The sequence below is a fragment of the Oxyura jamaicensis genome, chromosome Z (genome assembly GCF_011077185.1).
Source record: "Oxyura jamaicensis isolate SHBP4307 breed ruddy duck chromosome Z, BPBGC_Ojam_1.0, whole genome shotgun sequence".
Lineage (NCBI taxonomy): Eukaryota > Metazoa > Chordata > Aves > Anseriformes > Anatidae > Oxyura > Oxyura jamaicensis.
This window is the reverse complement of record NC_048926.1, coordinates 53,001,069-53,027,621: the sequence shown is the minus strand read 5'-3', so window position 1 is coordinate 53,027,621 and position 26,553 is coordinate 53,001,069. Positions and strand designations below refer to the sequence as shown.

Here is a 26,553-nt window from a genome sequence, read left to right as displayed (position 1 = left end):
TAGGCAAAATTCAGGCCCTGTGAAAATAAAATGCTTTGTCATTGATTCGATACAGCTAGACTTTCACCCCAGAAGACTGGGAAATGTGCTACAGTCATTACAAAAGGGCAAAAATAAAGGAAGGTCTTTGTCTACATCCAAATTTGCAAAATTCTAAATAAAGCATAAATCAATTTTATTCAGACCAATGGAAAGCCTCAGTGTGAACACACTTAAACTGATTTAGAGGTGATTTATGATTAAACACACATTAAAATCAATTCCTTAACAAATTAAGTTGAATCAATAAACTTCTGGATTAAATTAGTCGTAACAGGTCTTTCTAGAGGCAACGCTCTCTCTGCTTCAGTTGAATTGATTTAAGAAACCTGACTTTAATTACAGTGACTTCGTGTGCTAACACTCATATATGTAAGTATACATTCATTGTTCAGGGTAGAGAGACAGTGACATGATTATAAACCTCTGTACAAGAGGACTAATCAGACCAACATCCCATCCTTTCCTTTCTCAAGAATCCATTCTCAAGAATAGTGACCTTGTGAGCAATAGATTCATTTTGCTACTACTGAGCTGGATATTTTGACATATCATCTGCTGCAATCTGTCTGTTCCACATCATTTCCAGTTAAAGTTTCAATTTGTTGTTATTTCTGCAACTTGAAATTCTTCCACTGCTTTTAATTCCCAGCTAAGACACTGATTTCAATCATGAATCACCTGGACTTCACACACACAGCAGCCAGCATAAAATATGCTTTTCTACTGCTGACAAATTACTGGAGAGCATTAGTAGTATGTCTGCAGGAAGGCTATTTCCACCGTGACATCCCACTGAAATCTGAATTGAGCTCAAAGCAGTTCAATTCAGATTTGGATAGCTGAGCTGCAAGGCCTGAATCTACACAGTGTTCACTATATCAAGAGAGTCAAAATCTCAAGTTGGAACCCTGCAATAAGCAAGAAGGTTGCCCATATGCGTAGTATTGATACTGTGCTTGCAGCATCCCAGCAGGCTGCTCATCTACTTCTTGCAGAAACAGCATTAAAATAAAGGCTTTAGCTTAATCACATGTGGCCACTGCACCTCTCTGAAGCCAGCTGAAGTGGGGTACTGCAAAATACGTTAGAGAAGGCTGCTTCTGCTTGACAGACGCAGAAGGGATGTTTCCCCAAGATGAGATCATCAAACAAGAACTAAATCTCCCTCCAGAGAGCATCTGCTTAGTGCTCCAACCAATTCTCCTGTTGTCACTTTTTTTCTTCCTTTTAGTACTTTTCAAGAAAAAGCCATCTTTCAAGAACCAAACAAAACCTCATTATCCATCCAAAATGCTATCATGTCAAGTTCAAAACTGGATTTTCATTGAAAATCGCATGTAACGGGAAGAATGCATGACTCTCTCCCCAGAGATACTGAACCCTAGGTGGCTGCCAGTCATTTCTTTTGTCCAGATTTTCTAGAAGAAATGAGAAAGAAACCGACATTCCTAGAAGGGTTGTAACACAAAAGCTTGATCCTAAAAAATCTGAGAAAGCATAGGATTACAATTGAAACTGTTGTGCAACTCCAGCAGCAGAACTAGCAGGTATATCAGGTTTGAAATAATGCTCCGTTCAACAAGGTGCCAGGAATATTGAGATTCATGCTGTCTCACAAGAAGCCCAGCAGAGGGAAGGATTTTCTTGGAGATGAGTAAAAAGATGGGCCTGCTGTTTATATAAAATAGTATGTCCAAGCCATTTGCCTCTTCTATTTTTATTTATTTATTTATTTTTACCTCCAGTTTTTCTCTCCCAGAAAGAATGAAAACACATATAATTTCACTGGTCCTGCCCTCATAAAGTAACATGAGTATCTCTGCTTAGGAATGTACATTTATTCTTTCCATCACGAGCTGGGTAGTGGTCTGAAAGCCCATCCAGTAGACCAAGGACTCTCTGGGTCTCACAACACTCCCATGTGTTTGGGTGTTACAGCCACCAAAATATTCCCTTATTAATTGCAGCCTGGGATTCTACCTACACACTGGGGACAAAATGAAACTGTGGGGAGACCGGGCATACCCACTGTAGAAAACCCTTCTGATAAATAAAGAAAAGGTATACCAAGACACCTTCCTTGTGGACTGAAACCTGGTTCCAGTCCTATGTCCCAGAATTGCAGAACTTCTTCAAAATTTGTCCTACATCGGTAAGTACATAATAACAAAAGCTATGTAAGTGAAAGCAATGAAAGACTGGTGGAGGAAGCCAAGAAAGAACCACAACAGTATCAGAAAGGGATGTTCAGAAGGAAAAACATAAGGGATGATTTCATTACATCTGCTGAAATTTAATATCCTGAGTCCCCCTTCTGGCTGCGAAGGGAATTTTACGTAGGAGGCAACCAAACAGGACACCATTATTGCTGAGGGAAATAGAGAAAATCAAGCCAGAAAAGTGCTCTGTAGAAGAGAAGCACACTCTTTTCACAGTATTACCTCATTCTGAATCTCTGCCTCTCTACTGAGAGGTATCATAAAATCTAGCATGGATGAAAGAACTAATAAAAATACAAAAATCCCAGTATCATTATACTGAATGCCTACTGTACTTTTCCCTTTTAATCATTTTATTGTATATGGAAAGAACTTAAGGTGGACTTTGCAAGTCATTATTTCCAAGTATGATCTTTTTGCAAAGTACTTTATCTCACCAGCTTCATGAATATCCAGTAGTACTTAAGCATACCAACGATTAAGAATCAAAATAGATTTTTCCTGAAGCCTCCAGAAGAATCAAGCTATTTATGATGGAGCAAGAGGACGTGAACCCTCAGTGAGATCAGGGAGGTGCGAAAGGGCCCAAAAGCCATTTTTATGAATAGTCTTGTTGTGAGTTGGGATCACATAGAGGTGGGTTAAAATCCAGCAAAACATCAACAAAGTGATGATCTCCACTGTCTTCTCCATCTGCAGACTTCACATATTCAGGGCTCCCTGAGCACATACCAAACACAGCATCTAACCATGGAATTTCATATTTTCCTATCAAGAAAGACAAAAAGCTGCAGGGCCACTTGCCCTCTTTCCCACAGTCTCTTCATTCTAATCTTTCTGAGAAAAAAAAAAAAAAAAAAAAAGGAAGTTTTTCATTTTTCAGTATTTCTCACTGTTCATGAGCTGGAATTGTTTTGATAGTAGTGAGAGGTTGACAGTTGTTAATCCCCAGGGCTTGCTTCCCTAGTCTTAAACATAATTTAAATAATCAGAGGAAGCACTGACCTAAACAACAGGTTTTAATCATCTTTTTTCTTTCTGTACTCCATTATTTTCCCAGAAAAAAAAAAAAGGAAAAAAAAATAAAAAAGAAATCTTATTCACTGCTATTACAACCCTTTTATTTGCTGTTAGACAAAGCCTTTAAACTCAATTTCATAGTTCAGTTTTCCAGTCTCTGAGGATATGCTGTCTTTGTCCTCCGTTTATTTAGTCAGTAGTAAAACTGAACATACAAATAATCACGCTATAAATTCTTAGGGTTTTTATGTTGGAAAATATTGTATATCTGCTATATTTGTTATCTGACTGATTATTATGCAGAGGGATGGAGATTAAAATACAGAAAAAGAGATTTTGAGATGACTTGCATTAGCTGAATCTGCTAGACACATGGGAGAAGAGAGAAGCAGAAATTTTATTAAAACATATTGTGAATTCTAATCAACAAACTTATTAAAGAAAGAAGTACTGGAAGTGATTTTCTGAGTAACATTTAAGTATGGACATCATGTCCTTAAAAAAGAGAGGCATCTCATTATCAGGCATAGATTGGGAAAGAAAAGCACATTTTTTTGCAGTTTTAAATCTTATTCAGCAACTCCACGTTAAATAAATTGGTCGTATCATAGAAATAACTGAAAAACATAAAAAAAAAACCTCTCTCAATCAGTAAATAGATGAGTTTAGCATTCCAAAAAGATCTTGGACAAGTGAAATTTCTACACTTTTGGTTTTTCACATGGGACAGGGTGGGAATTTACATAGCTTTGGTAATTTTACACTCAGTCACCACTGGCATTGAATTCACATTAATAAACATGCTTGTGGAGTGGCTTACTGCACTTTATACTGGAGTGGGCAGCATCACGTTAGAAATTGCTAAAATGAATGGTTCCTCGCACATGATAATGACTCCAAGTGAACGAGGAAGAGGTTCAGAGAGCCATCAGCATCACATGAGCAGTCTATCTGGCAGAATGTTTGTACTGTATCCTTTTCTATGAGGTGTGATATGAAATACTGTAAAACTGGATGGCTAGGCAGGGAGCTGTCCATTGGGGTAAATAAAGAAAGAAAATCTCTCTAATGAAGGCACATAGGGTGTGGGAGGACAATAACACTCAGGAAGAAAAGGCATCACCCCTAATAGAAGTCAAAGTAGACTTATGATGGAAAAGCTGCATGGGGTGTGTTTGGGGCAAACACAGAGAGCAGGGAAGAAAAACTTGGCGGAAACCATAAAAATCAGCATAGTTTGCTCCCCAGCCCCCAGTTTTCCCTTCTACACAGGCCCAAAAGCCACATGGAGGAATGACAAGAGCTGTGTAATGTGACTACTTGACTCTCACACACGCCTCGGGGACATGTGCCAAAAGGGTTCTACACAGAAATAAAACAAACCAGTGCCTCCAGGTTAGGACTCCATTTTCAGTTATTCTCCTTGCAGACTGGCTTCCAGCAAGGTTTTCCCACACCAAGTAATTCCCTTCCACATCTGACACAAAGGGGCAGCCTCTGTGCACCCCATGGCTAGGGGTCCGGGTGAGCCCCTTTGCCGCAGGCACACACGTGATGGGAGACAGTGGCCGGCTGATGCCTGACATGTGGGGCGAATGAGTGTGTGTGAGGGGTTAATCAGGATTGCCTGTAGGTATGTGTTTTGCCTACATTAGTTAAATCCAATAAAACATCAAAGCACACATATTCAGAGCTTGGGCGGCTTTAGTTTGCTTTGCTGTGATTCACTCCCAAAGCAGATTCTACTGCAATCCACCCAGAGCCACTAAGCCCCAAACAGGAACCCTCAGCTCCAGGGTCTCCCACAGCTGAACTAATTCACTCTCAATGCAAATGTTTCGAGTGCCTGGCCTGGACCAGCTGTAGGGCTGATCACCTGGAGGGTTCGAGCACAGCAACCACTGGGCTGTAAATTCACAGTTTAGCTGAGTAATTTGCTCTCGTAGACAAGCCATTACTTCGACTTAAAAGCCCAACCAACTAAATCCCCCCCTCTCCAATGCTTACTCAAAGTTGCTGTGGCTCTGCTGTGGCCCATGATGTACCGCAAGGGTTCTGGCTCTGAGCTCGAAAACAATTAGTCTGGGGAAATTAAATGGTGCTTTCTGCGCACCTGTGGCTGGCTGCTTGCCCGTGCCTGACAGCGGAGCCTCTCCCACACAAGCACTCGCAGGAGCAGCCTGCCGTGCCCAGGCTGGGCTCTCCCAAAAAGCTGTCGAGGACGATGGTGATGTTTCTCATGCAGTTGAATGGAACCTCTGGTTTGGAAAAATAAAAATAAAAAAAGAAAAAAGGAAAGGAAAGGAAAGGAAAGGAAAGGAAAAAGAAAGGAAAAGAAGAGAAAAGAAAAGAAAAGAAAAGAAAAGAGAAAAAAAAAGAAAAGCTGCTCCTGAGGGTCTCTGCTTAGAAGATTTATATTTTAAACAGGCAACAGCTAATATCAAGGGGGAACAGATACATTACCAACAAGTCATTTCCAAGCAGCTAATAACTGTTTCCTTACCCACCAGATCCTAGGATGCATTTTCAGGTTTAAACATAACGTATACATTGTAAATAGCGGAAACATCTGGGGTTTATTATAACACCACTTTGCTAGCCTTGGGCATTGTACAACTCCCGCAGGCCACAGTTCACCCTTGACCTGCCAAACACGATTACTGTACTCAGGCAACTTCCCCTGCTCCACAGCTGCTCTCCTTTCCCTCCCCTCCGTCAATACTCATTACCGCTGTCATTACAGCTACCATCCTAGAGCAGCCAGTCAAAAACTTGGGTTTCCATGGTCACTGCATGGAAACAGCATGGCGTTGCAGGCAGGGAAAAGGTGGTGAGGATGGCCAGTGAAGACGTTTTGCCTGCTGAGCCTGGGAGAAGAAGGACTACACAATGCCATCTGCATCGGCAGCTTTTTGCCTCCCCTCTCCCCCCCTCCCCACCTTCCTTCTCTGTCCTGCTCATCCCGCCCACGTTACAGCTTTGATACACCTCAAATTCCCACATTTTCAGACCTCCAGTATCCCACTGAGCCAAACGTGACCCTGTACTGCTATCCAGTACTCCCGTACCCTCACTTCCCAGCCATGTCTTGCTTACCAAGATCCCTCCTCCCACCCTTCTTCCTTTCCTTGCTCTTCACTCACTCTTTTCCCGCTGCTTGACACCCAGTCCCACAAATCCTCCAACTGTTGTCCCATCCACTCTGCCCAACTTCTCTAACTCTTCTTTCCTCTTCAACATATTTCCAGGCTGGCTTCTCCTTCCTCTGTGTAACAACACCTCAAGTACAACACCAGAGTAGAGCTGAAGCTCTTTTCCCCTGAAAACTCAGCTGGAACTGAAGACTTAGGCAAGGGCAGGCACCAAAAGGGATACATTTTAGGGCTGTTGGCACAACATTGGACTGCAAAACTTCATCTGAACCTACTCAAATTGTGAATCCAAAGTACATCAGCTAACCTACGGTGTAGACGCTCACCTTCAGAAATAGAGTGATGTTAATTCTACTAGGTTCAGAGACAGGTTGAAAAAAAAATCAATAAACAACAAAACCTAGTGGTGATTGAATACAACTTAGTGAATACACTTTAAAAGCCCATTTGGATGAGCTTTGCAGGTGTCCCTGCATAATCAGACCACTCACCGCAGGCTCTTGCCTTCCAGGCATGCAGGAGCAGTGCCTGTTGCTGCCTCCAGCTGATCCTCCCTGCTGGATGCCTGAACAAGCGGGCAAGAGAGCAGTGCTGTTCAGAAACACAGCAGAAAGAAAATACAACCTGTGCTCCCATCAGCTCCATCCACCTGATAACCAGGAACAAATCCAGACGTCCACCAGCCAAGTCACGACCAGCTGCACCCCCACTTACAATGCACAGAAGCGTAACGTCTTTCCTATAAATCCTGTTACAAGAAGCCTCCTCAAGAGGTAATAGCCATTCTAGCAGCAGTATATCCATTTGCAGACTGCTATCAAAGCTCCACCGCCACCCCTCCTTGATTAAAGCCTATTGATTGATGCTATATCCACCTTGGCCCTGGACTGCTGAGCTCAAGTGCTGGTACCATGAGGGGACAATGTCCTGACTCCCTCCCTCCCCTGCAGGGTAAAGGAGAGAAGCAAATTTCTGAAAAAGGCATCTGAAATGTATTGCCTTTTAAAAGTTTTATTACTCAGTAGCCTGTTAAAATCCACTATGTTAAGAATAATGATATGTAGCTTTGTCCTTTTTTTTTTTTTTTTTTTTTTTCCTATAAATTTGTTAAATTCAATCTACTGATCAATCTACTTTAAACATCATCCTGGAATTATGCTAGGGTAAAACAAATGTGCATTTAGAGAATAAATGGAATTGATTCTCTTCTGGAGTACAAGGCCTTCCTAAATGAGCTATTTAAATATAAACCCCAATCCCTCTCTGAAGAAGCACCTGGTAATTCACTTTTTGGATCAAATTGCAACTCCACAAAAACTTTATGACCTCATGTGGTCTTTCCACCCCCACATTCCTCCCTAGAAACGTTATATACAGCATGCTTCAGGCAAGAGGGTTTATTACAAATGTAGATGGTGGTGCTGGGGAAAGAGATGCAGCAAGCACCAGAGCACTTGAGAACATGAGAAATGGGCAGCTGCTGAAGGACGGACTCCCTCAGTTGCTGATACATTCATTCCTGGTCAAGTGCGTATCCTCCACTCCTGCTTGAAAAATCCTCCACACCCAATATTTTCCCTTGTCAAACAGGCCCACATGCCCATCCCTCACTCCATCCTCATGCATGTTCCAGCAACCATAAAAATAACCATCCTGACCAAATGCTGGGCTCGCCTCGTGTCCCACCTCTGGTGGTGGCTGATAGTGGGTGTCAGGGAAAAGAGACAAGAGAAAAGGCAAGGACAAATCACTGGCTGTGGTGTGCTTGGCTGTGGCGAGGTCCTCCAGGTCTGAGAGCTGCAGAGAAAGGAGGTATTGCTGGGTTGGTTGAGATGCTCAGGAGCCTTCCTGGTGGGAAGAAGAGGCACAAGCTGCTTCTCACCCCTGGACTTGGAACTTGGGAGTGGTGGAGAACCCTGGCTGGCTTGGGTGCTGGGGAAATTATGGGGACCAAGGTAAGTGGGCTTTTCACCAGAGAGAAAAAGCCATCTCCAGGCAGTGTTACTGCAGCCAGGACTAACCCAGGTCAGCAGGATGATATGCAAACACTGTCAAGTGTAATCCTGTCTTACTGTTTTTATCTTATCTGCTCCCTGGTTACAGAGCCAGCAGCCGCCTTGGTTTTATGAATGGAAACAGCCTCGCAAACAAACTCTAGTTCTTAATACCCCGAGTTGTTGTTTATTCCTTAACTTCAAAGCAGTTCATAGCTCATATTTATGCTTTTTTTTTTTTTTTTTTTTTTTTTTTTTTTTTTGGCATTGATTGGAAATGGACTGGCTTTTTCCGTGAAACTGATAGCAAGAAACATTGTGAAACATGCCATGAAACAAGACTATCCTGAGTCCTCCTGGTATTTCTTTAATTTGTCAAGGGAGTTGTTAACCAACTGCAGCTTTGAAAAAAAAAATCAAAGGGAACTCACTATTCTTGACATTCCAACACTGCCCTGCTGTGAACCATGGTGGGGAGATTCCTGCTTGTCCATGAAAACTTGCTTCCCAACACTATCAAAAGAATATGCACTTGTTCCTCTCAAAAACACAAATACAGAAATAAAAGCATTATTTGGGAAAATGCACTTCTTTTTCACAGCAGCTATCAGTTCTGTTCTTTAAAGACAGCAGTGTTTTCCAACTTTGTGCCATCCAGCTGTTGGCACATTTCACAGGACCACTCCCTGAGGGGGGTCTGTCCATGATCTCTGGTTTTTATGGAACCACAAGTTAAAAATGGCTTAGAAAATAAGAGTTTTCGTTTCGTGACACTTCCCCACTGGAGGAATTCTCTGATGTAATATAACTCTAGGAGGTCTCAAACACTTAAAAATTAACTCCTCTCTTGCTGCAGTTGTGATGGGCCAGTGTGTTTGTGCACAAGTCTGCATGTATGTTTGCATTTCTCTGGAGTAATTCTAGAAAGAAAAAAAAATTTGCTTTCTCTTTGCTAAAGCTAAGTAAATTAGAACAGAATGGTTAAAAGCTATCACATTCCTGAGGTAAAGAGTATAAGATGAAAAAGGTGCAGAAACACCTGGAAATGTACCACCACCTGACTTCACAGGTCAGCTGAGTTAAACATTAACCCTGCCAGCAAACATTAAATATTTAATTTAATTTAATTACCTTTCTCTCCCCTAACATCTCTAGGCCAGCAGACATGACACAGTGCATCATTTCAATTTCCTCCAAATACTGTTTCTGCAGGACAGAAGTCCATTTGTTATTTTCAGTTTAAATAATTTGCAGTGTCATTAATTGCATTTCCACTGGGCTCCTTGAGGACTTGCCAAAGGACACCTGAGAGGGCCTGCTCACAGTTCAAAATCCACAGGTACCCACGTAGGTTAAGAGAAGAGGAATCCTAACTGCAATCACGATATCTTCACCTCACACACAGCCCCAGCTAGCTCCACTTTACCTGGCTGCACTGGCAAGTCCTTAAGTTGAAGCCTGCAAACAGTCCCAGTGGTTTTCAAGGAGTTTCATGCATTCCTGACAGGTCAGCTTCCTTGCAAGCAAGCTGGATGGCCAGGTTCCTTGCCCAACACAACTGTGCAGACACAACTCAGGCAGATAGATGGACACAGTCACCCTACAACTGCCTGGAAGGAGGAAGGTAGGAGTGTCTGAATCCACCGTTCTGTCTATGACCTAAGGCCCCCCTTTTGAATGCACAGGTGAATTTGCTACAGCTGGCATATAGTCTTTGTCCTGTTTGTGGCTTTTTTTTCCCCCCTCTTTACCTTCCATATGTTAGTATGTGTTTATTGGAAGCTCTTCTTCCTCTGGGGGTCTGGCTCAAAAATCACCAGCAGCAATGTTTATACTGCCCTACCCTGTGCACGTTTCAGGGATGCATTTAGGGAGAACTGCCTACAATGAAGCAGGGTGGCATCACAGCACATTCTTTGCCACTTAAACACACAATGAAAGGGCCCTCCAAAGCAATTTTTTTTTTTTTTTCTTCAGCTCAGAAATAGAAAGAAACACTGACAGTGGGCGGCCTGGTGATCCTTCTTATGATTCCCGTGGACAGCACAAAGTGACTAAATCTCCTGGCACAGTGGGAAGGAGAGCAGCACCTCAACCCAAATGGTGCTATAAATCAGAGCAGCCTTTGGGTTAGGCCATCTCATGGTGGAGACAGCACCGGATGAGCAGCCACCCTGCCAAAGCACTGAGCAGCGCTGCTTCTGGAGATAGCCCAGCAAAATCGTACAGTTTGACATCCCTAGCTCCAGGGAACACCTTGGATAGGTAAACAGAGGCCAAAAATCATGTGACAGAAGAATAAAAGACTCCTGAACACTTTTGTTTATGCAAGCATTTGAAGAGATTGCAAAGAGTATTTTCACATGTCCTCCTGTCACTTCATTTAAATGACACGCTTGTGCCCTTTTGCCAGTGCCACGGAACTACCTTCAGGCAACCTCACTATGGCAGTCAGCCCTCAGCACAATGCAGCACAGGAGCATCAACTGACCTTTTGGGAAATGAAGGGGAAACAGACGCTGATGAATCAACCTACAGACCCTGGAGAGGAGAAGAGCTGTCCAGACAAAGCAGATCACTTCAGCTTTGATGGCACTTGCATACAAAGTTGACTTGAGGGAAAGCCACTGACGTCTAGACTGAACCATGAGAAGCATTCAAAATCTACCGTCAGCCTCAGCCATCTTCAGCTGTCTTCAGTGCCCTGGGAATCTCTTCTGAGGAGCTCCCCTCAAGAGCAACCAACGTTACTGGCAGCAGCTGTGCAATTATTTCCAGACCATTACTGTAAAATGCTTAGATTAAGCTACTATCCTCCTTTCCTTGACCTTTCTTACGGATGGCAGTGAAGACGACATCCCCTTAACACCAACCTCTGCCTTCATGGAGCTGGTTCCCCTCACAAGCTGTGCCTGGAGACTGGAGGCAATCTGGTTATTGTCAGTGGCTTCTGCGAGTCAGGTGTGAGCTGGAAAAGGGATGGGGAAGATAGCAGGCAGGGGATGGGAGCAAGGACACCAGTGGCTAAGACAACTGGGCTCCAACATATGCAGAACTGACTTAACACTTGCAGCTAGGCTGAATGCTGACCATTTTGTGGTAGGATGTGCCCTAACCCTACAGAGAGGCTTCTCACGCAGATGGTTTTTAATGTAAGAGTGAGGATAGAGTGCGGTGAGGGGCACCGTCACCCAGTGTTAAAAGGACATTTATCTGGCTTAAGTGACCCTATGTGAACTAATTGTAAAATCCCTTTTTTTTTTTTTTTTTTTTTTTTTTTAAATCTCTCAGCTAATTCACTGAAATGGTTTTTCAGCTTCTGACCTTGATGACACTTCACACAGCCAAGAAAAGTTGTGCCTAACATCAATTTCACTTATGCTGACAGTCAATTTCTTTTCTCCACAGTTTATTTTGTCATTCAGCATTTGAACTGAGCCTTTTGCGCATTTGAAGCACCCTTTCACATACCATGCACAATGCTTAAGGGAAAAAATGTTCTTCAATCAAAATGTATCAGCAGAAAAAAAAGATGAGGGCAGGACCACTGGAACCTACAAAGTTAAGTTTGCCAACGACTTGTCAGACTAGAAGCCTAGCAAACACAGAAAAACTCATCCATTCATTTTTGCATCCACCCCCCAGCTTTTGGTTGAGCTATAGCAAAAAAGATACCAATCCGTAGCTCAGATGCTATGAGTGACAGAAAATCTTCCACATGCCCATACAAGTAGTTCCATTGCAGAATTGTCTTCACTTTATTTATTTATTTATTTATTTATTTATTATTATTTTTATTATTATTATTTTTTCCCAGTGCCTTCTACCTTGCTTCACTGGTGTGCTGGCAGCTCCATTCATTCTCTAGAGCTCCCACAGAGAATACACTTTTCAGAGTACGCTTTACACCTCTGCATTTCTAGTCCGCTCTTTCCAAGAACAGGATGAACTAGAAGCTTCTGTGTTTTCATATTAGGTACCTTCTCTAAAGGTAATTTCTGCCGAGATAATCAGGACGCTACTGTAAAGGTGGTATGGTTCACTGCAGAGGAACAGCAGAGGGCAGAAACAAGAAGGAAGCACTGGCAACCCTAGGATGCCTGTTTTTACAGTACGTATTTCTCCCACTGTAACTTGGTTCTGCATGAATTGTGGAAATTGGTATGAATGCTACCTAAAAAGAGTGCCCATATTTTTGTCCTTGCTACAATAGACAGTGCCTTCTGGGAAACCCATTTGCACAGAAAGAACAGAATCTTTTCACATGCCAAAAAAAAAAAAAGGTGTGGGGGGAGGAGGGGCATGAGATGGGCTCATGTTATCTGTATGCTACTTTCTTGTGTCTAGAATGGCCATATGTAGGAAACAGGGTGGTTTGCAGAAAGGGGTTAGAATCAGATTCTGGAGACTTGGTTTCTATCCTGGGACCAGACTCTGATCTGGTGTGACCCTGGACATGCAGACTCCTAGGCAATAGGAGTTTGCTTTTAGACTGAGCTTTTTTCACAGAAGGAAGTTGGATGGATACAGACTTCAGTTAAACCTGGAAGCACTATAATGACACAAACAACATCAGTTTATTTGGCACAATCCAAGGATACGTGCAAAGAACTATTCACAGAATAAGTGGCTCTATTTCATTTACTGCTGTCCATTTCAAATATCAAGCAAAAAGAGTAATTTTGCAGTGCTGCCTAATATTCAGGTGGAATATAACTTTGACAGAATAGCCTTCCCTCTCCACCTCTCCTCCCTGCCCTCCCCCCCCCCCCCTTTTTTTTTTCTACCTTCAGAGTCCAGTGGACTTCCCCAAAGGAAAACTAAAGAGTCTGTCATTGTAGAAGCCAACGATCCTGCTAAAACATCACACACACAGAGACATGCACACGCACATAATCTCCCAAAACTGGATTTAAAATTTAACTCTTCTGGCACTGTCTGCAGTGGGAACAACCTCTATCAATCACCTCTGCAAATGGATGTTACCAGGACTCTGTTTAGCCATCTCAAGTATGCATTCATGCTTCTGTAACTGTCTTCAAAAGGGATTAACCATTAGCCATAGGACATGGCATGTGGTTGACTCAAGGGTGAAATGAAAGCTGTTAATGTAGGAGAAAGCCACCGAGCAAGGCCCAACCTGAGTCCAAGTGCTGAATGCCAAGCCCAAGCTGACTGACCTGGATTCCCCCTGCTTACAGAGGTGGAAGGACCATCAGCTCATAAAACCTAAGAAACAGATGCACAGAGGGAATGAGGAAAGATTCCCAAATGAACTGTCACAGCTAGATTAACATCTCTCTCTCTTCATCCCTGACTCGTGGAACCCATGGATTACGTGTCAGAGCTAGGAGTCAAATGGCCCACGGTGAACAAACCTGGACAATTTCTCCCCAAATCCAATGCTCCCAAAGAAATGACACAAGCAGAAATGCAAAAACAGACACAAGTAGTATTGTGTGCACAAATAAAAATCCAGCAGTGGTTTGTGTTAAAGGTCCTTATCTGTCCATTATGAAATATGTTGCTTTACTTTCCTTTTATGTGTTTTTTTTTTTTTTTTTGGTTTGTTTGGTTTTTTTTTGCCATAAACAGAAACTGACCAGATAGGAAGCAGAGGAGGAAGGAATGGATACAAAGGGGGGAGAAAATAGAAAGGAGAATGAGGGAGAGAGAAAGGGAAAGAAGGAGGCAGAGAAGGAGGGGGTAAAGAGGGAGAAGCCCCCGACTCTGCCCCTCGCCCCCCGAGTTGCTATCCTCGCTCCATGCCGCCGACACCCGTGCAGGACCGACCCGCTGGAAGCCGTCCCCGCAAGGACCCGGGGGGTCGCGGCGGGGTCCGGGGGTCCGGGGTCGCCCCCTCCCCGTGCCCGCGCGGGGCCGCGGGCGGATGCGCGCTCCCGCCGCACCCTCTCGCGGCCACCGCCGGCAGCGGCACCGCGGCGCATCCCGTCCCGAGACCCCACTCATCTCCCCTGCCCGACAGGCCGCCACCGGGAACTCTCCCCTTTACCCCTCCCCTTTATTATTTTGGTTATTACTTTTTTATTATTTTCATTATTTTTAAAGCAGCGCTTCTGCCAGCCGTCACCACGAGCATCGCGCGGAAGCCCTGAGAGAGCGCCAAGATTTCTCCTCTCCCGGTCGTGCTGCCTGCAGCTCCGGCACTGGCACCCTAAAACTCTTCAAGTGAACGTCCCTTCACCGCGAAATTTTCTCGGTTTGTACCGAGACCTGCCCCCAGGACTTGCCCTCAGTGTGTCTGTGGGAGCAACTGAGGGTTAACAGAAAGGCTTCAAGCACATTCAAGCAGTCCTTTGTACAGCTAGAGTGACTCACACAAAATATTGACACTTGGTTTGTTTTCTTGTATCATAACGGAACATGATAAACTATCAGTACTGTTAAAGGCACATTCACTCTTGTTACTTTTGGAATGTTAACAAAACACTGATTTGGTAAGAATTCATAGCATTTCCAGAGCTTCTGACACTCTGTGACATGATTGTTCTTCGCTGTTTTGCTCTTGGTTAGAAGTACCTGCCTCAAAGGACTAGCGGATGCTTATGGATAGATGAAAAGATGATGATGGGGGGTGATGCTTGGACAAAAGTTTTCCACAGCTAAGCACTTAACTCTCCTTATTTTCAGAGTCACAAATTGCCACTTTGCTGCCTAAAGTAGAAACTGCTGTCAAAAGATGTTCAGCATCTCTTCTGTGATTTTTGTGGCTAGAACTTCATGAACCGAGCACCCAAAATGCTTCCTTGAAAACCCATTGATCCTGTGGAAAAGATGAAAGTGAGCTGCCCTGAACAGTGAGTGCTGAAGTCTTCTGAAAAGTCATCCACGTAGGAAATAAATTTATTTATTTATTTCAGAGGTGGAGAGCAGCTTCAAACTGTTTCAACCAACTTTTTTTTTTTTTTTAAAGTTCTCACATTTCCAGAAATCCAAGAAGACAAGCCCACGATTGCAAATAGACAAATGCAGATTTGAGTGTCAGCTCACAAGCTTTGCCAGAGATTAATGTTTTAAAATCCTTGCATAGCTTAGCAGATCTTGGCATTTCTATACCCAAGATAAAAATTTTGTTCAGCCTTCCCCAGCTATCAATATTTGCACAAAGTTCAGAAGTTTCTGCATGTATTTCACACGGGGAATGTCTTTCTATACACATGCAGTATTTACTGGACAACTGTACTGGTATGTCCTCACAATTTTATTTGCATTCCCATGGCTACAGTCAAGTAGTACTTGTAGTGTTAAGTCAAAAAAGGTTGAATGGTGACTAATCTCATTTATTCACAAAACATGAACATACTCGCATGCTTTTTAAAGGATTCATTCTCAAAATTGCTCTGAAGATTGTGTGGAATGTTTGGAGCATTCAGGCATTGCACACAGGTGGAGAGGCTTTCCTCTCAAAAAAATGTACAGGCATACCAACAGCGCATAAATATTTTGGCTTGGAAACAACAGAAGAAGTTGTCACACCTTACAGTCATGGTTTTCCTCTTGAATTGGACACCTTTACCAGAAATCACATCTCCCAAGCCATCTCCAGGGCTTTTGTCTTCAGTTCATGCTAAAATCCTGACCTGTCTCCTGACCTCTCTTTATGAATACTGAGTATTTACTTAAACATAGCAAGTCTCAGACTGAGCTCTTAATCCTTCCAACAAAGCCCTGGACCGCACCTCGGTCCACAGTGTGATCATCACCTCTTCCTCCATCAACCAAGCCTGTGATCACAGTGAAGTCAAAGGTGATGCTCATCACTCATCTCATCTGAACTTTGTGCTCTTTATTCTGCCATGTTGTCTCAAAGCTCTAAGGTTTTGCCCAAGTCCAAATTAAATTTCTTATCAGGAGGTGCTTTTGATGTCAATGACCATACTCTCCCTTCTCTGGGCTCTGCAAACAGGTGTGTTCAGAACAATGCTTCTGAGGTCACCTCACTGAAATGATGATTGGGACCCATCTTTGCTGCTCATCGTTTTCCCCCCTCCCCCCCAAATTTGTCTTTCTGCACCACCTGCCTGCAGACCCTTGCTCGTCCTACCATTGCTGCTGAAGCAGAGAGTGGTGGCATAACCCATAGCCACAGGGTCTGCTGCTCTGGCAGCATTACCAGTCTTTGCACCCATCAAAGTGTTCCTCTCAGGAATGCCTCATGCCCTCTCATACCTGGTCCTCTCAAGCCCAGCAGCCTCTCCCTCAAATTCTGCACTAAGCAGAACCTACCTGAGAACTTCCACTCCCCATGATATCTGCAAACACTTGACAAAGGGGCTTGGCAGCTGATGCATGGGTGCACCACCGTGTTTACCAACACACAGCTCTCCCACAGAGGGCTTCTCCCTGCACTGATTTTTTCCTCTCACTTCACCAGCATCATCTTACGGGGTACAACACCAAGCTTCGTCTGGCTGGAGGTTCAAGGGCTGAAACATGGTGAGACTCCCCAGGTCTGCTATAACAGCACCTGGAGTGCTCACAGGAGCAGTGCCTCTGGAGGCATTGATTCACAACCTCGGCTTCCCTGCACGGGGTTTCTCTGCCCGGGCTGGATGCATTCTGAGTACGATGGCAGTGCCCTAGGAAGCCCTGCTGGCAGCTTTGTTGGGCCTGTCTGCAAACTCAGTTGGCATAGCACGTCAGTGAAATCACTTGGAGAAAGGCTGCGAGCTTCTGTCAATTCGTAATACTCTCTCCTCGGTTTTCCACCCCCCCTATTTATCATGGCCTGGAGTGCCCTGGTGAAGGAAGATATGATCACTCTGGACTTTACGCAAGCCAGATAGAATCAATTTGTTCAAGACCATTTGAAGTGAGGGGGGAAATGTTCTTTTATATAATTTTAGTGACAAAGAAACCATAGCAACATGGGCCTCCCCAGGCTTTTGTTACCAAGCCCAGATTTCACCTAGGCAATGGAAAACATGAAGATTTTTATTTATTTTTATTTATTTTTTCCCCATAATGCTCAAATTAGGTATCTTCTTTAACAGGAATTCTGGAATTCACAGTTTAGTTATGAGAGAGTATAGGAAAGAAACGTATTTCCATACAATTATTTTTCAAATGATAAGGCTGATTCTTCAACTCGTTAACAATGTTTCTTGGCCCAAGACTAAGGGGATATGTGAAATATGTGGACTGATATAAGCAAACTAAACCTAGAGAAGCTACAGGCAGGAACACTGCACTAAACAAAAACCTTAAGATCTGCTAAGGACTTCTGTGCTAGTTCACGGATCCTAAAACTGATGACCATTTGTAAGCTGATGTTTTTCATATGGAAGGAAGCCCACAAGCAGAGATATACTACTGGTATAGCAGAATGCAGCAGAGAAGATGACAATTCCTGACATTTACTTTTATGAAGGTAACTATAACCCCAAATGGCTTCACTACATCTTAAACTGCACATCCTAAGCACACCAACTGATCACCAGGTGCCTAGTTTCTCACTGCAAAACTGTACCAGTGAAAAGGAGAAACTGTGGTTCCACCAAAGTCAGGAGGCCTTCATATCGTCCCCTGCGCACATTGTTAAACAGTATGTGTAGCCTAGTCATTAATTCAAGCTCTAATAAGCTTGAGCAGAGAGAATAGAAGACAGCTACATGAAATGTAAAACTATTCCCTTGCTATATTTTACATTAACCAATCTTTTTGCTCTTTCTCTTCTAAAGAGCTAGTTCATATTCTAAGCTCCCCTAAAACAGAAACTATCCTTAAATAACAGAGCAGATATGGTTTAGAAATGCAACATCACCAGCATGACTTTGTTTCATTGTGAGTCAAGTGTACAGTGATGTCTTTTACTGTATTTAATTCTCCTCATTACATACTGTACCTGCAAACACCGTGCATGGATTAGCTACACATGTGAATTACCCCGCCGCATGTACTCATCTTGGAAGGAGTGGGATTTTAATTACATAAGATAGAAGAATGCTCTGTTCTTGCCCACACAGGAAACTTTTGACTAGTAATGTCAGGTATGGATGAAGGCGGTACTCTTTCAGACTGGCAAAAACACTCTGGCACTTTGGAAATCTGCGTTCACCACTTGCCAGAAAAATGGACCCTTTCTGGCTCAAACACTGCCATATCTGATGCCGTGCTGCTTGAATCAGGAGTGCACAAACTCTCTAGCAAAGCCTGAAGATGTAGGCATGATCTGAACTCTGCCTTGGAGAACCTCAGACTACACTTGCCACCATTCAGCGTTTCAGATAAAGCTCTCACAATGGCAAACGTGGTCAGACCACAGCACCAGCAGTGGGCACTAAATACATGTGGATACCTAAAATCCAGGTGATATATGCCTGCACAGATCTTCCATGCTCTTATTAATCTGGTGTCCCACACATGAGAAAGGCCATTTTCCCAAAAAGCTCTGTCTAGTTCAGAGTCAGGCTGGTTGAGTTACTCAAGAATAGCCCCTCTGGTTCACAGCTCTTTCTCCTGCTCCCTCCTCACCGGCACAAGTGCCCAGCCCAAAGCACCTGGTGTCTTCCATGCCCGGCAGAGAGCCGGACCCAGCTCCCAGAGACTGTCCCTGCTTCTCCAGTGCTGAGCTCAGCCCTGTTCCGCTGGAGTAAAAAAACTGTCCATGGAGCAGAAGAAAGCAAGCTCTCCTACAAGAATGGGATGGGACACCACGGGACCCTGAGGTGTGCACAGTCAGAAAAAGTCTACCTCCTTCACATTTCCTTGACAGAGATTTCCTGTCACAAATCCTCCAGCATGACAGTGCCCTCATGTTCGCTGTGTCAACCACAAAACAAAACAAACAAACAAAGAAAACCCCAAACACCTCAAACAGCCCAGCTGTTGCTGGTAAGTTTTTGCCAGAGGTTTTAATGTTGCAAGAGACAGAGTCCTAATGGAGTGTGAGAGAGAAACAGCAAGAAGGTCAAATGAAGAGTTTGCCCCTAGTTTGGCGTAGCAAGGGAAACTTCCCCCGCTGTACCTGAAACTTTCATTCACACACACTGTTGGGCAGATGCTGGGTGAACTGGGTGTCTCTCTGCGAGGCACAGAGCAGAGGATGCATCGGGCAGTGCAAGTTTGTAAAGATTATTAGCCCGAAGGGATACCTGCTGCAGCTGAATCACACACATCCTCCCTGAGGGCTGATGATTAAACTCTAGAGCTGCATCATGTTGGTCATGATGCACTAAGCAAAATTAACTTAAGTGTGTTTAAATAAATTTACCCTTTTGGGCTTTCTGTCTGTTTAGTGGAAGAAAATAAAAAAGCAAATAACACCCAAACGAGGCAACAGACTGCTTTTTGTGGGCTTCTTTTAACATTGTTTCCCACCAGTAAGAAAGAATTCAAACAAATAATCTGGCTAATAACTCCAGGTGCATAGTACTGCTGCAAAAAGCTACCTCTGCTAAACTAGGCGGCATAACACGAGCTCTCTAGGAAAAGCATCATGTGCTCATGTGTGTTTGTACGGCACTCAGAAGTCTTGATCTTGATTGGGGCATTTGGCTGATAGAAATATATAACTACGGTGAGTGAGGCAGCATGCTCAGCTGTGACCCTGCCTCCGGGTAGGTTCACAGAGAGCTGCATCTGTGGACACCTACGATGGACATGGGTCTTACTGGCACAAATCCTTGCACTTAATACCGGGGAGCCATAAGGCAAAGAACACGTGCTGCTAAGCGAGCAAAAGGTCCTCTCTGATCATCCTTAAGTAAATAGCTGCAAGTTTAGACAAAATGCTCAGCACGAAAGTTTGCCATCTGTTCAACTCGGCTAAGTGCTTCTTGGGGAAAGGGAGGGGAGAGAAGGGAGCGTGTTTTGTAACGGGAGATACACCCCCGAGAAAGAAAGAAGGAAAGAGAGAAGGGGAGAAAGAAGAGCGAAAGAGAGCAACAGCTGGCCGAGAGCCGCCGGGGTCTGGGGCGGGCTGCAGGCCGGCGGTCAGCCGGCGATGGGGCAGCCGCTTGCGGCCCCGCGGGTGCGGTAGAAGCGCGTTTTTTCGGCGCAGCGCGGTCCCCGCACCTGCCGGCAGGCTTACCTGTGGCGGAGCCGGGCGCCTCGCCCTCCTCCGTCGGAGCGGGCTTCTTGCCGGGCCCTTTGCCTTTCCTCCCCTTCTTGGCTTTACCGTCCTTCTTCTTCTCGGCCATCCCGGCTCCGGGCGGCCCCACGCTCCCCGCCGCCGCCGCCGCCGTCCCCGCGGCCGCCCCCTCCGCCGCCGCCGCCGCTGTCGGCTCCCGGAGCGCCCGGGGCTCCAGCATCGCTCTCGCCCGCCGCCGCCGCCGCCTGGGACTTGGAGCAGCGAGTTCCTTGGAAGTTTTTGGAAACTCCTCTCCGGGCCTTTTTCCTTCACCCCCCTCCCTCCTCCTCCACCCCTTTTTTTTTTTTTTTTCCCTTTCCTTTCTTTCTTAATAATAATAATAACAATAAACTCCAGCCCACATACACACCCCCTCGGCACACGCCGCGCTAATGCCCGCCCCGGGCACCGCACGCTTGCTCTCGGGAGGAGCCTGCACGGCCCCAGGGTGTGGGGCGGCCCCGGGCCCGGCCACGGCCCCAGCCCCAGCCCCGGGGAGGGCGCAGGCACCGCGGCCCTGGCGGGGCAGGGCAGGGCAGGGCAGGGCAGGACGGGTCGGGGGGCGGGGGGCGGGTGTTGCTGCCTGGGGCCGCCCCGCCGATCGGCGGAGCTCGGCGGGAGGCTCTGCCAGCAGGCGACCTGCGGGCAGGTCCCGGGGAGAGGCGGGGGCCCCCCGGGGGGGGAGACACGGGGGGGGGGGGAGGGGGGGAAAGGCGGGTGCAGCTGCGGTGACCCCTCAGGGTGCTTGCGTGCTCCCACTTACGCACCTGCTTAAGCTGCGGCTTCCTGCGGGGTTTAGCGGCGGTGCCACCCCCCCGGCTGCGGCGGATGCTCGGGGGAAGGGGGATTTGCAAAGGCTCGAGCGTAGCCCTGCACCTGGTGCTGAGCAGGGGGATCCTGCCCCGGGAAGGTCTCACAGCGGCAGGGACTTGCGTCCCTTGCTGTCGGTGCGGGTCAGGTAAAGCCTTCAATCCATGGGTGAAACCGCACCCAGCGCAGCCATACCTGAGAGAGCTTTAAAGTACTGCCAACAGTGGAAATGCACCGGTCTAAACTTCCCTATCGTCTGGAAAACGTGTCCTAGAATCTCTGTGTAGGGGTGCTTGGCTAACCTGAGCCGCGCTCCTCGCTGGAGCAGGTAATTACACAATTAGGCAGGAAATGCAACGCTCCGAGAAGTTTTAGGAAAGATCTGCACGATCTACTTGAAACCTCTCAATGGAAGTTTTTTTTTTTTTTTTTTTTTTTTTTTTTTTTTTTGTAGGCTTGGAAAGGTTATGCAATGGGAAAAAACAGATAGGATCAGAGCCTAAATCTAGGATTGCTACTTAGCAGTTCTTAGTGATTGACTCTTGAGGAGGCTATTCTACATGTCCTTTACATCACAAAAACATTTACAAAAACCACCATGCACAAAAGGTGCTTTAGGATTGTTTATCGGTATTATTTGACAGAAAACATTCAAAAAAATCTTCCCAAGTCAGACCCAAAGAAAGATTAAACACTCCAAAATTGATAGATACTGAGTTCCTCATCTTCTCTGTCTGCAAGTTTTAGGGTTCAATTTTTCCATATATTCCCCTGGAGCAAGACGTTTTTGGAGGAAGTTGTGGTTAACCACTCATACTGGGATATCAGCATTTGAACTTTGGAAAAACAACAACAACAACAACAAAATAATAATAATAATAATAATAAAATAAAGTTCTTTATGTTAAAATAAAAGAGGTGAACAACTGTGATAAAGCAAAGCAATAGACAACCAAAGTGGCCTGATAGTGCAGCATCAATGAACAAATCAGACCATGAAAAAAGAAGAAAGGGACATGGGCACAATTCCTGACATAAATATTTCCAGAAGTTCCAGAATACCTGCTTCTCAGTGCATTCGAGCAACATTTTTTATTTCTTAGCACGCGGGGTTATAACATCTTCTCGTCCATGTGCTGAACAGAGAATGAGGGAAACAACCTCGGCCGGGGGGGGACAAGAAGGCACATCTCAGAACAGCGGGCGATGGCTAGGTATTGCTGGCGGCAATAGCTCGGTTTTTCCTTAAGGGGTCACTACTCAGCAAGGAGGGAGCCTTTGGCAAAATGCAAGACGCGGTGTTCGGTAACTGAGTGTACTTTTAAATAATCTGGATGTGACCTGGCTTTCTGTACTCCGCAGAATGTAAGTGCTCAAGGTAAACATTACCTTCCGGCTGTGTTCACTGCTATTAGATAACTCCCGGGGAGTTATCAGCATTGGTGTGTTGTGAGCAGGACACGGATCAGACCACCACCACTGGGGTTTTTTTGAGGGTCTGCTACTGTGAGAAGAACCCAAAAGCCTGGGCATTCATCCACAATTAAAGCCTAGAAATGAAAGGCCTAATTCCCGATTCCCTGTCACTTTCTCTGCTAGAAATGGGAGTCATTTCTTCAAAAACATACCAGGGATCTGCCCTAGAAATAAGCCTATAATTTCCAGAAAGAAGTGTATTACGCATTTTAGGCAACATGTCATAGACCAACAGTGTGATTTGCTTCTGCATACACCCATGAGAGAGAGTCAGGAGTTGCTTCCAACACTGAGGCCTGTCTCTCCTCCTCTGTTGCTGCCAGATGTGAGGTACTTTGTCAGAGTTGGTAGCAGCCAACCTTTGAGCACTCTATCAGTTCCTGCATTCAAAGGCCACTTAGGACTCCTTAAGTTAGGTGGACGAGACCATCTACACCATTTAATTGCAATAGGAACCATAGCTGAGGTCTGTTGTGTGGCCTCCTAAAGATTATACAGATGCCCAGGGGATAGAATTCAAATTCTCACATGCATCACTTCATCATAGGACAGGAAGAAGAGCCCTTCCCACTTGTTGCCAGCACACAGCACGTAGAAACCATGTATGGAGTTTTACGTGCTCATCTCCTTGCTTTCTTCATCTGAACTTCTTCAGAATAAAAATAAAGCTCTGCTTATGCCCCAGCTCACCCAACTATTGGTAGTCTGGTTACTCTGGACTTTGTGCAATTATTTACATCACGCAAAGTGAATGCGGAATGCTGCTAAGTCTAATTTTTCGCTTACATAAACATCTTTACAAAATGCAATTCAGGGCAAAAGAGACTGATCAGTAAACAAAAATAAATAAAAAGTGTTCCAGAGTAACAAACAGTTGAGTAAAACTTCAACAATCTGATTTGCTTTTGCCTCTAAGCTCCTCTTTACAAAAGCACTGGCCATACAAAGGGGGCTTAACTACAAATACTGAGTCTCCAATGCCCTACCAAAAGTGTATAAAGTGTTTTGAGACTTTTTTTTTTTTTTTTTAACAGAAAATGCACTCAGTTAACAAAATTGGTTCCTAAATCAGTAGAGCTCATGGTTTAACCCCTTCTCACGCTACTCTTGAATCAGTCTGAGGACTGCCATTTTTTTTTCCTTACATTTGATTTTCCTTTAAAATACATGAAGATAAGTCAAATTTTGGACTTAAACCTAAGTAAAAGTTAAAGCCATTTGTTGCCACTCCACTGATGGCAAAAAAGAGTATGAAACATCATCATCAATTGAAATAAAAGATAAAGATCTACCCTACCATATGTACAAAAAATAAAATAAAATAAAATAAAATAAAAAAAATCTCATTTTAAGTTGGACTTGGAAGTTTGTCCATAGCTAAGTACCAACTCTTTGACATCTGCTCAGCTGGGTCAGGACAACAGTAGCTTTTGTTCTACTGACATTTTTAAAGATGCAAATCTTGATTACACAAAAGTATCCTAACAGCAGTTTAAAGGTCAAGCTGACAAACCAACATCTTTGGCAACAGCAGTAATCGTGACAGGTGATGACGTCTCACTAACGTCTCTTTTCAGGAAATGGCACATTTTGGAGTTGTTTGTACATGTGTCTGTATATATGTTGCTACAAACAAGACATGATAGCCTCCAATTTACCAACAATTCAGTTTGTGAATGTTCAGGAAACTGTTACAACAAGATAAATGGATCCTTTAACATTTCCTGTTTCAGAACTTTTTAGATCTTGTCATCACAACTGCTAGTCCCATTAATGTGCAATGTGGAGTGCATGAAAAATTATTTTTGTGTGTTAGTGAAGATAAGCTTTATTTTAATTAAAAAACATATTAAGCTCTAGTTCCTACAGGCTACTACACTGCTGAAAAACACAGAATCAGTGAATCATTTAGGTTGGAGAAGACCCTGAAGATCATCAAGTCCAACCATCAGCTGGCACTACCAAGTCCACCACATAACCATGTCCCTAAACACTGCATCCACATACCTCTTAAATAGAATCGCAGAATCATTAAGGTTGGAAAATACCTTCTAGATCATCTGGTCCAACCATCCCCCTGGCACCAATGTCACTCACTAAACCTTGTCCCTAAGCACCACATCCAACCTTTCCTTAAACACTCCCAGGGACGGTGACTCCACCACCTCCCTGGGCAACCCATTCCAATGCCTGACTGCTCTTTCTGAGAAGAAATTTCTCCTAATTTCCAACCTAAACATCCCCTGGCACAACTTGAGGCCTTTCCCTCTAGTCCTATCACTAGTTACCTGTGAGAAGAGGCTGACCCCCAGCTCCCCACACCTTCCTTTCAGGTAGCTGTAGAGCGATGAGGTCTCCCCTGAGCCTCCTCTTCTCCAGACTAAACAACCCCAGTTCCCCTCTAGGGATGGCAAATCCACCACTTTCCTAGTCAGCCTCTCCAAAGCTGAACCACACTTTCTGTGAAGAAGTTCTTTCTCACATCTAATCTAAACCTCTGCTGGTGCAACTTGAGGCCCTTTCTTCCTCTTCAAAACATCACTCGTTATATCCAAGAATATGGCCGCTGAAAAGAAAGTAAATGAAAAGACATAGAAAGTGAAAATATATTCAGATGAATATTTTTGGCAGCCTCTGTTTTAATCCACATCCGCAAGGCAGTAAACTCCTCCAGCACCAATAGAACTAACAGTTCTCTCACTTCATTGATGTGATGAGTGCTTCATCCACACATTGTGTTCTCATGGAAATATGTATATATATATATATCTATAAGTGGATATTGAGAATTCATTTAATTTATATGTAGATATTCTCATTCAGGACAAAAAAAAAATCTTTAAGTTCAGACCAATTCACTGGGGAAGCTAATTAAGTCTAATCATATTAAACCGCTACTGATTAAAAATGCTGAAACAAAGCTTTAATGTGGTTTAACAAATTCACTTTAAGTGCACATCTGTTTTGGACCTAGACTGATGATAATCCCGGTCACTCAGAAGAAGCCCACAGGACTTCAAAATTAGAGCAGCACTCTCCGGGCATGAATCCATGGTTGTCAGTGCCATCGCACGTCTCTCGCTGCTGGGGCAATACGTCAGAAGGGACATCAGTCCCAGCACCTTTGAAGGCTGCACCCACAAGGTCAGCATTCACAAACTGTGCTTTGACTTGGTTAGCCTAAAAGGTTCTCAAGAAATGCACTTCACTCTGCCTTTACCCTACAGGGTCTGTGAAGCAATCAGCTTCCCTTCAGAGTCGATTGGTGCAGCACAAACATGCTGGGATGTGTTTTGCCTGCACTGCCACCCAAGGTTGTCACAGCCTTCTTCATGAAATTATCTCTGTGGAATGCAATCTGCAAGATATCTTGTCTTCAAAACATCCCTGTGGCTGTGTGGGGAAAAGAACTGAGAGGGGATTTAGACCCAACAGATCTCAGCTTTGTAGCTCCAAACTATTAACGGCCTGGTGACGAAAACAGCACCCCAAAACTCTCCATTTACAGCATGGGGACAGTTCAGTGCCTGGCAGGAGAATTCATAACCATCATGTCTGCTAAGCTGCCACAGAACAAAACATAAGAAAGGTTAACAATAAAAGATGTCCCATTGAAGCTTAGGACACTTTTAACTCTGTGCTGAAGGGAAATGTATGAAGAGGATGGCAACAAGATAGACTCCTTCCCTCCTGCCTGCGGTAACAGCCTGGTGATGGAAAATGCCTTCTCCTTGAGAGGGAGAAACCTG

The 26,553-nt window shown here is 44.4% G+C and overlaps 1 protein-coding gene across 3 annotated transcripts in view; it reads right to left on the bottom strand.

Annotated features, from left to right (window-relative positions):
- Window positions 1-26,553, bottom strand: part of NRG1 (neuregulin 1) — a 292,955-nt gene that overhangs the window by 156,921 nt on the left and 109,481 nt on the right. Inside the window, exon 1 of one of the 3 annotated variants that reach the window (XM_035309949.1) lies at window positions 20,480-20,771. The exons of 1 other annotated variant lie outside the window; for it this stretch is intronic. In XM_035309949.1, the coding sequence (XP_035165840.1) occupies window positions 20,480-20,699 (220 nt within the window). In that variant the 5' untranslated portion in view covers window positions 20,700-20,771. Of the gene's footprint in view, window positions 1-6,924; window positions 7,323-20,479; window positions 20,772-26,553 lie in introns of those variants that run through there. One more of the 3 variants, XM_035309950.1, reaches the window with a different exon arrangement.